At 40.5% G+C, this 17260-nt stretch overlaps 1 protein-coding gene across 1 annotated transcript in view; it reads right to left on the bottom strand.

Annotated features, from left to right (window-relative positions):
• The window catches only part of CASK (calcium/calmodulin dependent serine protein kinase), a 440529-nt gene extending 425194 nt beyond the window's left edge, over nucleotides 1-15335 (bottom strand). Inside the window, 1 exon segment of the mRNA XM_043998513.1 lies at nucleotides 15145-15335. Within this exon segment, the coding sequence (XP_043854448.1) occupies nucleotides 15145-15203 (59 nt within the window). The 5' untranslated portion in view covers nucleotides 15204-15335.
• Nucleotides 15336-17260: the final 1925 nt, after the last annotated feature.

Here is a 17260-nt window from a genome sequence, read left to right as displayed (position 1 = left end):
GTGAAAAGACTCCTTTGTGAATGTTACAGGTAAAAGAAGTTAATTCAAAGAACCAGAGACTGATTTGAAGAAACTGCACCACCTTATTCTGAACAAATAACTTAGTAAAACTCAGAAAGGAAATTAGACCTAAGAATAGTATCAACAGTTACTCTCCAGTTAATTAAAAGCAAAAAGTATTTGCTTGGAAACAAAAAGTTTAGTACCAGTTCAGCAGAACTTATGGGCATTAAAGCATAAATTATACTTATTGTCGGGGATCATCATGGGAAAAGATGCAATATGTTGGAAAACCATCTTGGGTAGCCACTTTACATTTCAATATGGTCATTCACATATTCAACCAAATCAACTAATTCAGAGTAGCATGGCATCTAGAAACTTCATTGCACTTCATTCTTCCTAATCATAACCAGCTAGTGAAAACTTACAAGACACCTGAAATACCAGTCAATTCTGCTATAAGGCTTGTTTAGAAAACACGAATTTGTTCCAACACCAAAGATGCATTAGAGTACAATGTGAGCATAAGACGAGTCCTCCATTGCCACTTACCTACTACACATTTGTACTTGAATGTCAAACATTCCCCCGAATTCAATAATACCCAAAATAAAAGCAAATTATTTTAAATAATAAAATCAGAACTATATCTCCACTTACTATAACCCTGTCTTTATGGTTGTAAACTCATTCTTTCCTTAACAGTTTTTACCACGATCCTGTAAAGAACACCATCCTCCCAGCCCCTCAGCTTCCCAATCTAGGAGTTATCCTCACTATCTTTCACATACCATATCTAATCTGTTGCTAAGGCCTATTGATTTATCCTCGGCAGTATCTCTCAAATAAACCCCCTTCTCTCCTCTAACACTGCCACCACTCTAGTTAAGACTCTCATCACTTCAAACTGATACTATTCAAACAGCCTGTTGATGGGTCTCCTGCCCCAAGTCTCTCTCCACTCCAGACCATCCTCCATTAAACCATTAAAATGATTTTACTAAAAGCACAGGTCCAACCATGTCACTCCCCTACTCACTGAACTCGAGCAGCTCCCTGTCACCTCCAGGATCAAATACAAAATCCTCCGTTTAATGTTCAAAGCACTTTATAATCTATTGGGCTCCTACCTTTCCAATCTCCTTAACATTTTGCTCCCTACCACATACTTTTTGTTTTGGGGGATTTTTCCCCTTTTATTTTTTGTATTACATTAATACATATTTATGGACCTTACTTTATATTTTATAGAGAAAAACAAGCACATTTGCCATAAGATCTGCCCTCACTGAGTAAGTCCTACACATCATCCCAACTTTCTACTCCTCTACTCTGATGAAGAGGTAGGTGAACCTTCTTGCCAAAAACCAACCCACTTACATGTGCCCTTTTCCCCATCCCTCCTAACTTCTCCAAGAGACTCCTATTATCATCTCCTCTTTCTGTAATCTTAAATTTCTCCTTATTCATTGGTTCCTTCCCTGCTGTCCACAAGCATGACCTACTTAAAAAAACCTCCACAGACCCTATGATTTCTGTTAAGTAGTCGCATATGTCCCTTCCCCTTCTCAACCAAAGGTCTTGAAAAAGAAGTTGCTGGAACCAAGATGGTGGAGTGGAAAGAAACAATGCAGGTGAGCTCCCATTCATGGATCCTTCAAACAGATGTATAAAATGCACCAGACCAAATTTTGATGGAGAAATCCAGAAAAAGTCACAGTGAAGCCTTTGTCCAGCCTAGGTCAACATAGGAAAATGGACAGGGTAAAGAAAGGACGACAAGGCACACTAGCAGCATCCCAGAAGAGTCTGTGCACTAGCACAAAAGAAGATCCCTGACCCATACTGGGGGCAACAGGTACAAGTGCCAAACAACTGCTTTGTCACTCATTACTATGTCGTTTGAAAATATATGGGGGTTCCTGTCTCTGTTCTAGGTTTTAGGGAACTTAGCTAGAGTTTCTAATATATTGCTACTTATAAACTGGAGGCTATAGCACCAGTCTTTGGCATTAAGCATTTATTAAATCATGTTAAATATTAAGTAAAAAGAGAGTACATGGCTCTGATAGTTCAGAAGCCCTACATTACCTAGAATAGAGAGGAGACCCAAGGGGCAATGTGTGGCTGCCCCCTCCAGCATCTGAGGCCAAGAGAGCAAGGGCAAAAGCGAGGGCGAGAGAGCGACACCCCCCCCCCCCAGGTAGAGGCAGGTCACTCTCTCAGGTAGAGGCGGGTCACTGCACCTTGGCCCAAACTAATTGACCAGTAACATTCAAGTCCATTGATTGGCATGACTTGAGGGTAGTCCATATCAAAATGAGCAGTGCCCTGCTGCTCAGGGTCAGAGAAAGAGAGATCCTCTGAAGGCAAAGCTTTTAGCTGTGGTTCTAATCTCTATTGTCTCTATTCAGAATCTGAGCTCCAACTTTGCAGACTCTAGGCTAGCCTTAAAAGAGGTCAGGCAAGGCTCCCTAGAGTGGGGGGCCCTCTGGGTCCCCCAAAACCCCATTATTTTTCTCACATTGCCCAATCTTGGGTAGCAGATCCAGGATGGAGTGATAAAAAGAACTGCAAACTGCTCAGCAGTGCCTTTTCCAGGTCATAGGTTGTGTACTGAGAGCATTACTACTGCAGGTTTCAGAACCTCCTCTTTTCTCAGTACACAACCTATGACCTGGAAAAGGTGCTCCTGCCATGATGATTCCCCTGCAGAATGGCTAAATGCAGGGTCTCATTTCCAGCATCTAGCCAACCTGCAGAGGAATCACCATGGCAGGAATTTCAGACCAAAGGGGAACCTGCAATTCTGCCACTTTGAACCAAAAGAGCTTTCTAGCTGATTAACAGACAGAATTAAAAAACAGTCTACTCTTAAACAGACCCAAACCCATCTTAGGAACTTGCAGAGAGGCAGTAACCAGACTTTGCCTTGAACAGACCACTTTAGGGAAACTGAAAGTTTGCAAGTCCCTAGCATGTTGATGAGATCCTAGAATAACATAACACTCAATACCCCCAAGAAAACAGCAAGAAGACCAGTCCTAGCCTTTCTCTCCAACAGCTTGGTAGAACCTAGCCAAAACATCAAGTGTAAAGTCAGGAAGACAGCTGGAAGAATGAACAAACAAAAAAAGATTCACACTATAATGAGCTTTCAGTGAGAATTACGGTGTCAGAGGTGCTCAAGATACAAATACAGAAGAGAATGACTCCAAAACAGCTAAAAGTAAAACCTCAGAGAAGAACACAACTTTGGTGCAAACTGTACTAGAATTCCTAGAAGATGTGCATGAAGCAAGAGCATTTTTTAAAAAAAAACTAAAAATGTTTTTATAAATAGAATGAGAGCATTTAAGGAAAAAAATTGGAAAAGAAGTGAGAGCTATGAAAGAAAGAATGGGAAAGGGAAAAAGGCAGAGACATAAAACCTTGCCCAAAGCAACAAACTTCCTGAAAATTAGAAAGGACCAAAAAGAAGCCAATAACTTTATGAAGCAACAAGAAATATTAAAACAATCAAAAGGCTGGAAAAAAATGAAAGAAAATATCGAGATTCTCATATCAAAAACTGACTCCAAAACCAAATCAAGAAGACATTTAAGAACCATTGGATTGTCTGAATGCCACGTCCAAAAAAAAAAAAAAAAAAAGATCCAAGACATAATTTTTCAAGAAATTTTAAAAGAAAACTGACTGCCTCAATCTCTTAGAACCAGAGGGTCACATGGACATGGAAAAAAATCCACTGGTCAACTCCTGAAAGAAACTCCAAAATGAAAATTCCCAGGAACAAAATCCAGAGATTTTAGGTCAAAGAAAAAATACTGTTAAGTATTCAGAAAGAAAAAATTCAAGTATCAAGGAGCCACAGTAAGAATCAGACATGATTTAGAAGCCACTATTATAATGCAGCAGAAAACCTGGAATACAATAACCCAGAAGACAAAACTGAGTATAATATTACAGAGGAAAAAATGGACCTTTAATGAAACAGAGGGCTTCAAAGCACTCCTAAGGAAAAGACCAAAGCTGGAGACAAACTTTGAAGTTCAAGCACAAGCATAAAGAGAAACATAAAAAAGTAAACATGAAGAAACAATGGATAAAGGATTAAAAAGGAATAAACTGCTTACATTCAAATATGAGGAGATGATATATGTGTCTCCTCTGAATCCTGTCATCATCAGAATTCAGAGGAAATCCAGTTAGACAAGGCCTGGGAGTGGTTCTGTAATTCTTGATAATCTTAAGAAAAGAATGGAAATATAGGGAAAAATGAATATGATAGGGTCTAAGGGAAAGGAAGGTTAAGGAAAATCATCCCACATAATCACAGTGCCTAAGTAGCTATCTAAACAAACCAGGAGGAGGGGGAGGGGAAGCAGCTAACACCTGAACTTCATTCTCATCTGAACTGGTCAAAACAAGGAAGAATATACACATATATAGTAAGGTACAGAAATAAATTTCACTCAACAGGGAAATGGGAGGAAAACAAGAAAAGAGGGGAACGGGGAAGCTAGGGGGCACAGTAGATAGAGCACTGACCCTGGAGGCAGGAGGACCTGAGTTCAAATCCAGCCTCAGACACTTGACATACTTACTAGCTGTGTGACTCTGGGCAAGTCACTTAGCCCCAATTGCCTCACCAAAAAAAAAAGAAAAAGAAAAAGAAAAAAGAAAAGAGGGGAAGGTGAATTAAAGGAAGGGCAGATTAAGAGAGGGATTAGTCCTAAACAAAATAAACTCTAAGAATACCCATAAATTGGAAATGGCTTAACAATTTTTTATGGTATATAAATGTGAAAGAATACTACTGAGCTGACCTCTTATCAAATATAATGAACAACAAGAATTCCAGAAGACAATATTACCCACCTCCTGATAGAAAGGTGAAGGACTTGGAATGAAGAATGAAGCAAATTTTGGGAAGGATATGGCCAAAGTAGACATTTGTTCCAATTGACTATATATGTTTGTAATGAGTTATGTTACTCTCATGTTCTCAATGGAAGGGGAAAGAAAAAGCAGATCTTGGCAGATTAAAGCTAACAATCTTTTTAAAAAGAATATGTTGTCCATATTTATTGCCTCCACTTCCACTCCTCTCCACAATCTGAATTCCAACTTCCGGATGATCTGTCCTGCTCTCTGTCAAGGAATCCCAGGGTTCTGTCCTGGGCCCCCTCATTTTTTCTCTCTGCACTAGGCAGCCAAATGATGCAATGAATAGAGTCAGGAAGACAACTCCAAAACTGGAATCAAATCTAGTTTCAGACACTTACTGTGATCCTGGACAAATCACATAACCTCTCTTAGCCTGGTTCCTCATCTATAAAATAAGAATAGAACCTACCTCCCAGAGTTGTTATGAGAATAAAATAGGATATTTGTAAAGTGCTTTGCAAATTTTAAAGCACTATTAGATAAAAGTTAGCAATTTTTATTATTATACCACCACTTGATGACCTTATTGGCTGCCAAGGGTTTTATCATTTCTATGTAAACCATTCACAGATCTATCTATCTATCTATCTCTCAGCTGTCTCCAGAGCTCCAATCCTGTATCACCAACTAGCTATTGAACATTCTGAATTCAATATTCCATAGGCACCTCAAGCTCGACATGTACAAAATAGAATTCATTCTCTTCCTTATCTTCAAACTTACTCCTTTCCTGAATATCCTTATTTCTGTCAAGGGCAACACCATCCTTCCCAGTCATAATAACTTTGGCATTATCTTTTACTCCTTTACTTTCCCTCTCCCATATTCAATCAGTTAGCAAACCTTGTCATTTCTGCCTCCGCAATATCACTTCCTTTTGCTCTACTCACATAGCCAACACTCTAGTTCAGGCTCTCCCTATATCTTTCACCTGGACTGCTGAAATAACCTTCTAATGGCATCCTTGACTCAAGTTTCTTGCCCACTCTAATCCATCTACCATCCAACAGCAAAAGTGATTTTTCTAAACATCCAACCATGTCATCCCTTATTCAATTAATTCAAATTCTCCCTATTAACTCTAGGTTCAAACATATATGTGTGTATGTATATATATATGAAGAGTTTTACATGGCAAAAACATGCGCATATGTGTATAAATACATATTTTTACAACACACACACACAACCACCCTTTTTTTTTTTTTAGGCAATGGGGGTTAAGTGACTTGCCCACAGTCACACAGCTAGTAAGTGTCAAGTGTCTGAGGCCGGATTTGAACTCAGGTACTCCTGAATCCAGGTCCAGTGCTTTAACCACTGTGCCATCTAGCTGCCCCACAACCACCCTTTTTGTCATGTAAAGCTCTTCACAACCTGGCCCCATCCTGGGCCAGGATGATCCACATGACTCCCTTCCAGGCGCTGCTTGGTAAAGACAAGTTCTCACAACACACTCCACCTCCTGCTTCCCTGCCTTGGCACTGCCCTTCTCCCAGGCCTGAAATACACTCTCTCCTTACCTCTGTCTTTTGCAATCCCTGGTTTCCTTCAAGATTCAGCCCAATTTTGCATGAGGCCTTTCCTGGTTTCCCCAGATTCTAGTTCCTTCCTTCCTTTCTCCCTATTCAAAGTTACTTAATATCTGTTTTGCATATATTCATATGCAATACATGTATATTGTCTCCTCCATTAGAACATAAACTTCCTAAGAGAAAGATTTCCACTACTGGCTGTGAATTTCCAGCACCTAATACAATGTCTGACATATAGCAGACACTCAATAAATGCTGGATGAATGATGTTTGATGAGGTCTTTTCTCCATTTCAGTAACTAAAATTTCTCTTGGGTGAAATGCAAATGAACTTGAGGCTGGAGACATAAGTAAACATAAAAAGATGCTGAATATGATCAAGAAATAGCATGAGTTAAAAAAAAAAAAGAAAAGAAATAGCATGAGTTATATACAAACGAGATCCATCCCCTAAATCATAAATGGTCAAAAGATATAAATAGGCAATTTTTCAAGGAAAGAAATCCAAGCTATCAAAAGCCACTTTTTTAAATGTTCCAAATCACTAATAATTAAAGAAATTAAAATTAAAGCAACTCTGAGGTTCCAGCTCACCCCCATTAGGTTGACGAAATGAACAAAAAAGGAAAATGACAAATGTTGTAAGGTCTATGGGAAAACAGGCACGTTTATGCACTATTGGTTAAGCTATGGATTAGTCCAGCTTTTTTGGAAAGCAAAGTAATGTCCCAAAAATTACTAAAATGTGCATCCCTTCAACCCAGTGACACCACTAGTAGACCTATACTCCAAAGAGATGAAAGAGAAAAAAAAATACATAAAGAAATATTTAGCGGTGCTCTTTTTGTAGCAGCAAAGACTGGATCCCAACAATTAGGGAATTATTAAAATTATGGGCAGATAGGTGGTACAGTGGATAAAGCGCTGGACCCAGAGTCAGGAAGATTAATCTTCCTGAGTTCAAATTTGGCCTCAAACACTAACTAGCTCTGTGACCCTGGACAAGTCACAAGTCACAAGCCTCAGTTTCCTTATCTGTAAAATGAGCTAGTGAAGATGGTAAGCCACTCCAGCATCTTTGCCAAGAAAACCCCAAATGAGATCACAAAGAGTAAGACAAGACTGAAAAACAACTGAACAACAACAAAATTATGGCATATGAATATGATAGAATATTACTGTGCCATAAGAAATGAAGAAGTTTTCAGAGAAACCTGGGAAGACTGGTATGAACTGATACAGGTGAAGTAAGTAGAACCAAGGAAACAATATAATAACAACACTGAAAAGACAACTTCAAAATACTTAAGAATTCAAAGGACTAATGAAGAATACAACCTACATCTTGACAGAGAAGCAATGGATTCAAGATGCAAAAGAAGATATGCATTTCTGGACATGGCCAATATGGAAATTTGTTTTGCCTGACTACATGTATTGTTATAAGGGTTGGGTTTTTCTTTTCCTTTCTTTCTTTTTTTTCTAATGAGGGGAGGAAAACGCTAGAAGGTGAGAAAATACATGCTTGTTAATTGAAAAATTATTTTTTCCTTAAGAAATAATATGAAGTCAGAGATACTCAAGAGATAAACTCTGAAGTAAAAAAACTACAAGCATAACATCTTAGAAAAAAATAGCTTGGCCACAGGAACTATACAAATACCTAGAACAAATGAAGCAAGAGATTAAAAAAAAAAAAAAAGGAAATTGTAAGTAAAATAAAAGCTCTGAAGGAAAGACCTGGAAGGAAGACTAATAGCTCAAAGGAAAAGAGTGCCAAGTAATGGACTCTATGAAATTAGAATGCACCAAAAAAAAATCAATGACTCCATGAGACAAAAAACATAAAAACAAATCAAAGGATTAAAAAACTAAAAGAAAAATGTAAAGTATCTACTATCAAAAACAAATTAACTGTAAAAGAGCTTGAGGAGAGATAATTTAAGACACATCTAACTTTTCTAAGAAGCAGAACAACAAAAAAGTATGAATACTATATTTCAAGGAATCATGAATTATTTGTTGCCCAACAGAGGGCAAATTAAAAATAAGAAATGTAAGAAATAGTAATTATTCATGATTGTCAATATAATAAAAATGACAATACTGAATTTACTTATTTACTTAATCACACAACCAAGGATTATTTTATAGAACTAGAAAAAATATAACAAAATTCACCTAAATGAATAAAAGGTCACATATAGCCCAATAGGTAAAACAATAGAAAATATAAGAGGTTGGATGGGGAAGAAAACTACTAAGGAGGTTGGAGAATAGAAACTTGTGAGTTAACACTAGTTAAAGGTCACAATTATTGGAATTAAACATGTCAGGAACAGAGACCTAGGAGAGGACAAGGCAGCCAACATATGCAGCTCCAGGGAATAGAAGGCTTATGGCAGATTAGAAAAAGGACAATGGGAAAAAAATTCCCAAAGGTCATTTATATGCAGAAATTAACTTCAGGTATTCCCTACAGCTACCCAACTCAAGACCCAGCATATCTCTCTCTCTCTCTCTCTCTCTCTCTCTCTCTCTCTCTCTCTCTCTCTCTCTCTCTCTCTCTCTCTCACACACACACACACACACACACACACACACACACACACACACCCCTCCCTCTTTCTGACTCTTTACCACATAGCTTTTCTCTCTGGAGAGTTCTTTGACCTCCACAGAACATTTCATCTTTAGACATATTCTGTGCCCATGAGCAAGTTTCACTAAGGCCAGTGGTATCTTCGCTAACCTGTCACTGTGAAATGGATTGAGAACAAAAGTTTCTCCTGAAGAACCTCAATTAATTTCTTTAAAAATTCATTTAAAACCACCACACATTTAACTCAGTTAGGAAAGGTGTCCATTTTCCCAATATAAAAAACTAGCAGTACCATATCTAGGAAAGATGTCAAAATATCCTAACATTCCCAGTGGCATGTTATTAGAAACCTCTTTCAGGCAATATGATGAGAAACCTAAAGTATTTAAGATGAATTATTAAAGCTGGATTTTTCTCAGTATGAATGACCTAATACAGCAATTCACAAAGTGTGATCCAAGGAACCCCCATTTCAGGAGGTTCCCAAGGTCAAAACAATTTTCATAATAATGCTATGGCATTTTAATTCTAATATAGTAAATATTGATAGATATAACCCACCTAAACAAAAGCTCTCTGGGGTGTCCTCAAAATTTTTAAGAGTATCAAGTGTTCCTGGGGGCAGCTAGGTGGCGCAGTGGATAAAGCACCGGCCCTGAATTCAGGAGTACCTGAGTTCAAATCCGGCCTCAGACACTTGACACTTACTAGCTGTGTGACCCTGGGCAAGTCACTTAACCCCCATTGCCCCGCCAAAAAACAAAGTATTAAGTGTTCCTAAGACAAAAATGTTTGAGACTCATTGATATAATATTTAATATAGTATCTAATCTTTTTGTTAATTTTAATATTAAATGTAGTATTTAATTTTTGAATAAATGGTGATTTTATATAAATCCCCTGCTACAGTATATTACTAGAATTTCAAGTATGCAATTTCAAGTGCATAAAGTAACTTAACTTCACCCTCTAAGAGACTGCATTGCAAACAATCTACATTAAACTAATGAAATAGTTCATATTAAATCAAGTCATGCCAATAGACAACCATCATCATTAGTAAATGTTATAAAAGCAATCCCTGCTCTATGTTAAGAACATTAGCCTTCATGTTAGCATTAGTTGGAAAGATCAATGTGAATATTAAAGGCCCGAGAAAAGAAATGCCAGACAGAACGAGAAATAATAATGCCTTCCTAATAATATATTGCCTTTTAAGGTTTGCAAAGTGTTTTTACCGGTTCTCTCTCCTGATCCTCACAACAGCCTTATAAAGCAAGTGCTATTATTATTTCCATTTTACATAAGAGGAAACTGAGACTTAAAGAGGTTAAGTGACTTTCCCACAGTCACAAGGCTAGTTTCTGAAGTAGAGTTCCAACTCAAGTCGTCTTTAGTCTAAGTCCAGTGTTCTACCCATTAAATGCCTCTTTCCCAACCTCCAAGTTCATTATCTCCAACTACCTAAAGCCATCCAATTGGCTATCTTATAAACATCTTAATTCATTATGTCTAAATCAGAACTCACTACCTTCTCCCTGACTCCTAAATGTCCTCTAACTGTTGAAAGCACTAACATCTTCCTAATCATCCCATCTGTCAACTCATCTTTGACTCTTCATTCTCAGTTACCCCCAAACAATCAGTTGTCAAGTCCTATCATTTCTATCTCTTATCTCCCCTTCTCTTCTCTGACACAGGCACTACCCTGGTGCAGGCCCTCATCACCTCACACATGGACTATATGGCAAGGGACAGATAGGTTGCAGTTATCAGAACATGACACTCCATCTCCAGCCTCTGTTTTCTCACTGGCTACTGTACCCCAATGGCTGAAACACTCTGCCCTTTTTCGTCTCTGTCTCCTGGCTTCCTTCAAGACTCTTTTCAAATACCACCTTTCATAAGAGGCCTTCTTCCTCCCTCGATCCTTCCCCTCCGAATCTCAGAAATTGCCTCTAATTTACCCCATAAATGCCTCATAAGTGTACAGTGGTTTAAACATGGTCTTTCCCCATTAGAATATGAGCTCCCTGAGGACAGGAACAGTTTTTGCCTTTCTTCACATCCCTAGAGCTTAGCCTGGTGCCTGGTTATCATCATCCAGAAAAGATTGAAAACAACTTAGAAGATAAAATACAAGTCTTGTTTTTTTCAATTCAGTACTTAAAATCAAAAAACATTTTCTGCTTTCAGACAGCAACTTCCCCAAATATAAAGTATCACTCATATTAAGCCTTTTAAACTATTATCATGTACCTGAACAATAATATTTTTGTTGTTGTAACTTTATTGTTAACTTTGCTCTTGTTCTGAATGCTGTCATTTCTGTGAGGCTGATGAGAGGTAAAATAAGACTTTATATTTAATAACTTGTTATTTTCACAAAATGTGATGGTAGGTATACCATCAATAAGGGTAAAAAATTATGTGTATATTCCCCTTTTCTTAAAACAGCTATATATGAGGGAGTTTATGTCTTCATTCTAACAATCACCTCAAATTTCTTTATGGAATATATAAATGATAGTACCCATCTATTATTTTATATTAAATCTGCAGAAAATACAATAAAATAAAATAAAATGCAAAAGTTTTCTAATATCTTCAATTTAACTCCTTACCTTACCAGCAACTGCTATATTTTCTTAACCAGGAAGTCTGCAAATGGTAAAGACCCAACATTATAATTTAATTCTTGTCTCTTCAAAGATATTAACTAACAAAACATAATATTAGGCTCTTAAAGTTTGGAGAAATGTTTCAAATATAAGTAGCCCATAGGAAAATACTGAAGCATTTTCAAAATGTCCTTACTTATACATGTATTTCCTTCAGGTTAATTACTCAGAATAAGTATATAGCTAAAAATAAATTTGTCCTAGGAAATTTTTCGAGTCTATCCCCATTCAAAAGTTACTCAAAACGAACTTGCAAGCTAACATTCCTAGAAACTATAAGAGGATATTCTCAATAGGAAACACTCAAACTCTCCTATAACATGCTCAAAGTATATCAAAATACATTAACTTTCTTACTGTACTAACAGTGTGGTCTTACTCAAAAAAAGATTCAATAAATATTTGTTAAAGAAGTGAATAAACAAGTTTTTTTCCCTGTTGACTTGAGGAAGAAACTATTTCTTTCAAAGTACTTTCAGTAGTAAATTAAAGCCACTCAAATGTCAGTACTCACAGAATACCTTATAAAATCAGTTTGATAGAAACAAAAGTAATAGACTATCACTGAACCTGGATAACAATGCTGGCATGCCTTCAGCCCCCTCTCTTCGAGTGTCTTCAAGGCTTTTTATCCATAGTTCAACACATCCCAGGAAAAACATTATGTGATGTCAAGTGTCTAAAGACCATTCCTAAGCCAGTTTCAATAAATGCTGCAAAGATTTACTTATAACTCTCTCAAACTTTCCAAAGGTCAAGAATCACCATCATTACATTCTTTCCTCATAATGCTGTCTTGAAACCACTGGAGAATTCACTAAAGGAATCAAAGAAAATAAATGGCACTCTTCCAATTCAAAGCCCAGATGAGGTTTTTGTCTTCAATGGACTTCAATGAGATTTGACTCTTCAGAGGAATTAAGATAGATTCAATAGATGTATCACTTCAAAACTAGATTTTCCTTTCAAGCAACTCTAAAATTAACTGACTGGTTTGTTGAACTGTTCTCCAGCTTTCTTTGGGCTTGGGGAGAGGGATAGTAAGGGGAGAAGCAGAAATAATATCAAGTAATCTAAATACTGACTATGCCAAAAAACTCTTCACCATCTATTTTAAATAGACCCTAACTTTGATCAGTATCATCAATGAACACAAATTGCCAAAGCTGAAAAAGATCTTACAGCCCAAGCCTCATCCTCCAGATGAGGAAACTGAGGCGAAGAGTAGGAAGTGACATCCAAGGTCACATTTGTAGCAAGCAGAACTTGAAGACAGATTTAGCCCTCTTTTCATTGTAACTCAGTCTAACTAAAAGAAGGGAGGAAAACAGCTAAGTTAGCATAACTGGTTTATAATCATTCTTTCTAGTGATGATAATATTCTTTTATGTAAAAAACATGTCTGGTATAGAAAAATCACCACCATGTCTTTATTTTCTTGATTTTTTTGCATATACCTAAAATATTTTCATACTATGATTCCAATAACATCCCATTTTCTGAAACACCTAAACTTCCAAATAATTACAGCACCTCCGCAGTAGGGGAATATTAGGATATACAACTAGTTGGTTAAACAAGAACATGTAGGCATATTAATCAATCAGCCCTGAATAAAATGTGTAAACTGTACTCACAATTTTACCATGTGGGGCTACAATATAATAACAATACCTGAATCTCCCTCCTAAAGCTAAACTCAACATCTGCAGCATTTCTGGTTTTTATACAAGAATTAGTGAAACAGAAAATACACAACTGCAAATCTACAACTTAAACCAAAATAACTTCAAATACTCAACTTTATAAAGGAGACATAGGGAACTACAGGGGCAGAGTGGGGAGGTAAATGCCACTAGTATGTGCCACACAAGAAATTTATAGATTAGGAATAAAACAAGTGTCTTCCCCCCCCCCCCAATATTCTTTTTACTACTCTTAGACTTGGTATCATAGGATCATAGATCTACTCAGAGGACCTCTAGGGTCCAATTCTCTCATTTTACAGGTGAAGAAACTGAGATCCATGGAATTTAAGTGACTTACCCAAGGTCACACAGATAGTAAGCATCACAGGCAGGATTTTAATGCAGATCCAATGAATTTAGAGTCAGTGCTCTTCCCCTGTAAACTGCCTTTCAGTTAAAGGTAGTTTCTCTAACACAGATCTCAGTGGATCTTAAAAGACAATAAAAGCATTCTCCCCCAAAAGCAATGAGCTAATAATAACCCATGTCAAATTCATTTGAGAGAACAGCTTCACATCTTGCCATCCAAACTTCTCAATGTTTGTGCAAATTATATGCAGAACTAAAATAAAATCAACCTCAAATCTATAGCATTTCATTCACAAACTCACTAAAAAGACCTGTGCATTTAAACTATTACATATGGGGAACTATTAAAAACTAATTTAAAGGATAGAAAAATATTTAATACTCAATCAGCACTGTCATTAATCTGATTCCCTTGCTTTTTCTTGTGTAATTACACAACCTAAATAAAAAAGGTAAGAACTTTGCAGGTCACTGTCATACTATACCAAACTAGTGACTCAAAGCAGACATCTATCTTTCCCACGCTAAAAAAAAAAACCACACATACACACACACACAAAACCCTATCCCAACTCCAGTTAGACATAAGCAATAATCAATTCTTTGAATAATTGTTGCATAAGAAGCTATTAAAAATCTGAATCCACTCTCCTTTTAACCTTAATCTAGGCAGGCTGTGGGATCTGCAGAAACTGAAGGAAACCTGACTTAAACGAGCACCTCCAATATGGTCATGGGGTGAACACAAAGGCATATATCAAGTCCAGTCGATACACACCCCATAAACCAAGAAACGGCAAAAGTTCGCCCCCCCCTTTCCCCACACTCCCACAACCCATTCAACAATCCACTAAAATGCAAGCCTCTTATCGTGGCCTGTGGTAGGTTAGGTGGTACCAGTAACCAAAACTGCTCACGGAGAGCAACTATCAAGTCAGTTTCAGCCACGGCCATGTGCAACCGTCAGATATAATGTAAACAGCACATTTCGCTTCGGCCCTAAATCACACAAGAGGTGGGGGGAGTGGAAGTGGCGAGAGACAGGAAATAATCGGATCATCCCATCCCCTTCACCCTCCCCCAAGCCACCACAAAATAAGGGAGGGAGGGAGGAAGGTGGGAGGGGATGCAAAGCCCAACCTCGAGGGTTCAGGTACAGGTCTATAAATACTCCAGTACGGGAATTACCAAAGGAGGCGGCAGGCGGGGAGCGAACGCGAGTGGAGAAAGCAGGGCGGACCTGGAGATCCTTGAAATGCATTTTTTCACATGCACGCTCCCCCTCACCCCCCTCCCCAAGGTAGGGGAGGACTTACTTGCCGATCACCTCGCACAGCTCATACACATCCTCAAACAGCACGTCGTCGTCGGCCATGGTCCAGAGGGGAAATCAAACAGAGAGGGTGGAAGGGGGGGGTGGGGGGGTGTCCAAAATAAAAAAAAAGAGTCACACCACCAAAAACAATGTTTTTTGCTTTTTTTGTTGTTGTTTGTTTTTAAACACCACCCTCTGTGGGGCTCCCTTCTTCGCCCTCTCCAGCCAGAAATGTTCGGTCCGGCAAGATATTCAATCCAGAACCTGCGGCGACGACGGCAAAGGAGGATTCTTGGTGAAATTGCAGCAAGACTGCTCCTCCTCCCTCCTCCTGGTCTCCCGGCCCGGGGATCACCAGAAAGAATCCTTCGGCACCGCGAGCGGCGGCAGCGGCAGAGCCCGGGCCGCGGGGCCGCCGCCTCCTTCCGGTCTCCCCGGACCGACCGCCGCGGCAGCCCCTCTTCTCGCCCGCCTCTGCCCAGCCGCACCTTCCCCTGCAGCGTCCGCGGGCGGCGGCGCCTCCCAGCCCGCCCGCCCGCCCCGCTCTCTCCACCGCCCGGCGGCGGCGGCGGCGGCTCCTCGTGCTAGCGGGGGGGGCCGGGGAAGGACCATGAAGGACTCTCGCGGCGGGCGGAGGGGGGGGGGCGGCAGTCACTGTAGGAGGCGGGGGCAAAGACGCCGCTCCCCCCCCCTCGTTCTCCTCTTCCTCCTCCTCCTCGCGTCGCCGCGCCCGGTGTGTGTGTGAGCGAGCGAGCGCGCGCCGTGGGCGAGGGGAGGGGGCCGACCCGGGGTGGGGTGTGGATGGGGGAGGCGGCGGCTGCCGATCCACTCTCCCTTCTTCAGTTCCCGATCCCGGCGAGGAGCCGCCGCCGCACGTCCCCTCCTCCGAGCTCCTCCGCGGCTCCTCGCGGATGACTCCCCCACATACAGACACACACACACACACCCCTCACCGCCTACTCGTACTCCTTTCTTCCCCCACCCCCAGCCTCCCTCTCTCCTCTCTCTCTTTCTCTCTCTCTCTCCTCTCGCTCCCTCGCCCTCTCTCTCCCGGGCCGCTGCAGCGGCAATAGCGGCCGCGGCTTCCAGAACCACAGGCCCCGCCCCCTCCCCCCTTTTTCTCCCTCCTCCCCCCCTCCTGGAGGCGGTGGCGGCGGGAGAGTAAAGGGGAGTGGGAGGGGTACGTGGCGCATGCGCCAGCCGATGAAACGTCACGGCGAACGGGAACGAGGGAGAATAAGGAGGAGATGGGATGGAAAGGGATGGGGAGAAAGGGGGGGGGGCGCGGTGGAGAAGGGGGAAGGGTGCAGTTGCCTGGGGGGGCGCTCCTGCAACGGTGGCTGGGGTTGGGGGGGGAGGGGGACGGAGAGGATCGGTAGGTGCGTGTGCCCGTTGGGAGGGAAGAAGGTTTCCCTGCGTCGCCTGCGAGAGGTGGCAGTGGAGTGGAGACTGTCTTGCATGCGCGCCTTGCAGCTGCTTGCGTGAGGGTGGAGAGCTTTCCGCTGCAGAAAAGCTTCGTCCCCTTCTCTTCTCACTGGGGAATAGAGCCACAGGAAGAAGCAAGTCTTCCCGCTTCATTCTTTAGTGAATGGGAAGAGGAGAGGTGGGGGAGGTTGTCACTCAGGCTCTTCTGTGAAGGTTTCGGCACCATCCCGTCATTCTTTAGTGAAGTAAAGGGGGTGGGGAAGATGTTGGAATTATTTCCAACCATATGGAGGACGATGCTAGAAGGCTAGCTGATAGCCGTAGACAAAGGTATGCAACATAAAATATATTCTCACCCATTCCAGTCCTTTCTGCCAAACAATCTTGTTAGTAATTTAAAAGAGGGAAAACAAGCTTAGGGTTGTTGATCATTTCCATAGTTTTGGGATATTAGTGCAGTTTTGAGCTTTAATAGATTTTGGGGACACGCTGTATCTTCCCCATGACCCTTGGTGTGCTGACAAAAACTGTGGCCATACTCTGCTGTGCACTCGGATAAAAACAGGGAAGTGTGGGAAATTTCTGTTATTACCCCCCCCTCCCATTTTCTTGTCCTCCTTCCAGCCTAACAAGCTAGCCCAACGTGGCCACCAAAACCAGGAAGAAAATGCAGCCTAAGGGATTGCAAACGA

Source organism: Dromiciops gliroides, chromosome 3 (genome assembly GCF_019393635.1).
Source record: "Dromiciops gliroides isolate mDroGli1 chromosome 3, mDroGli1.pri, whole genome shotgun sequence".
In the NCBI taxonomy this organism is placed as follows: Eukaryota; Metazoa; Chordata; class Mammalia; order Microbiotheria; family Microbiotheriidae; genus Dromiciops; species Dromiciops gliroides.
Note: the sequence above shows the minus strand (reverse complement) of the source record. Positions and strands in the feature narration are given on the sequence as shown.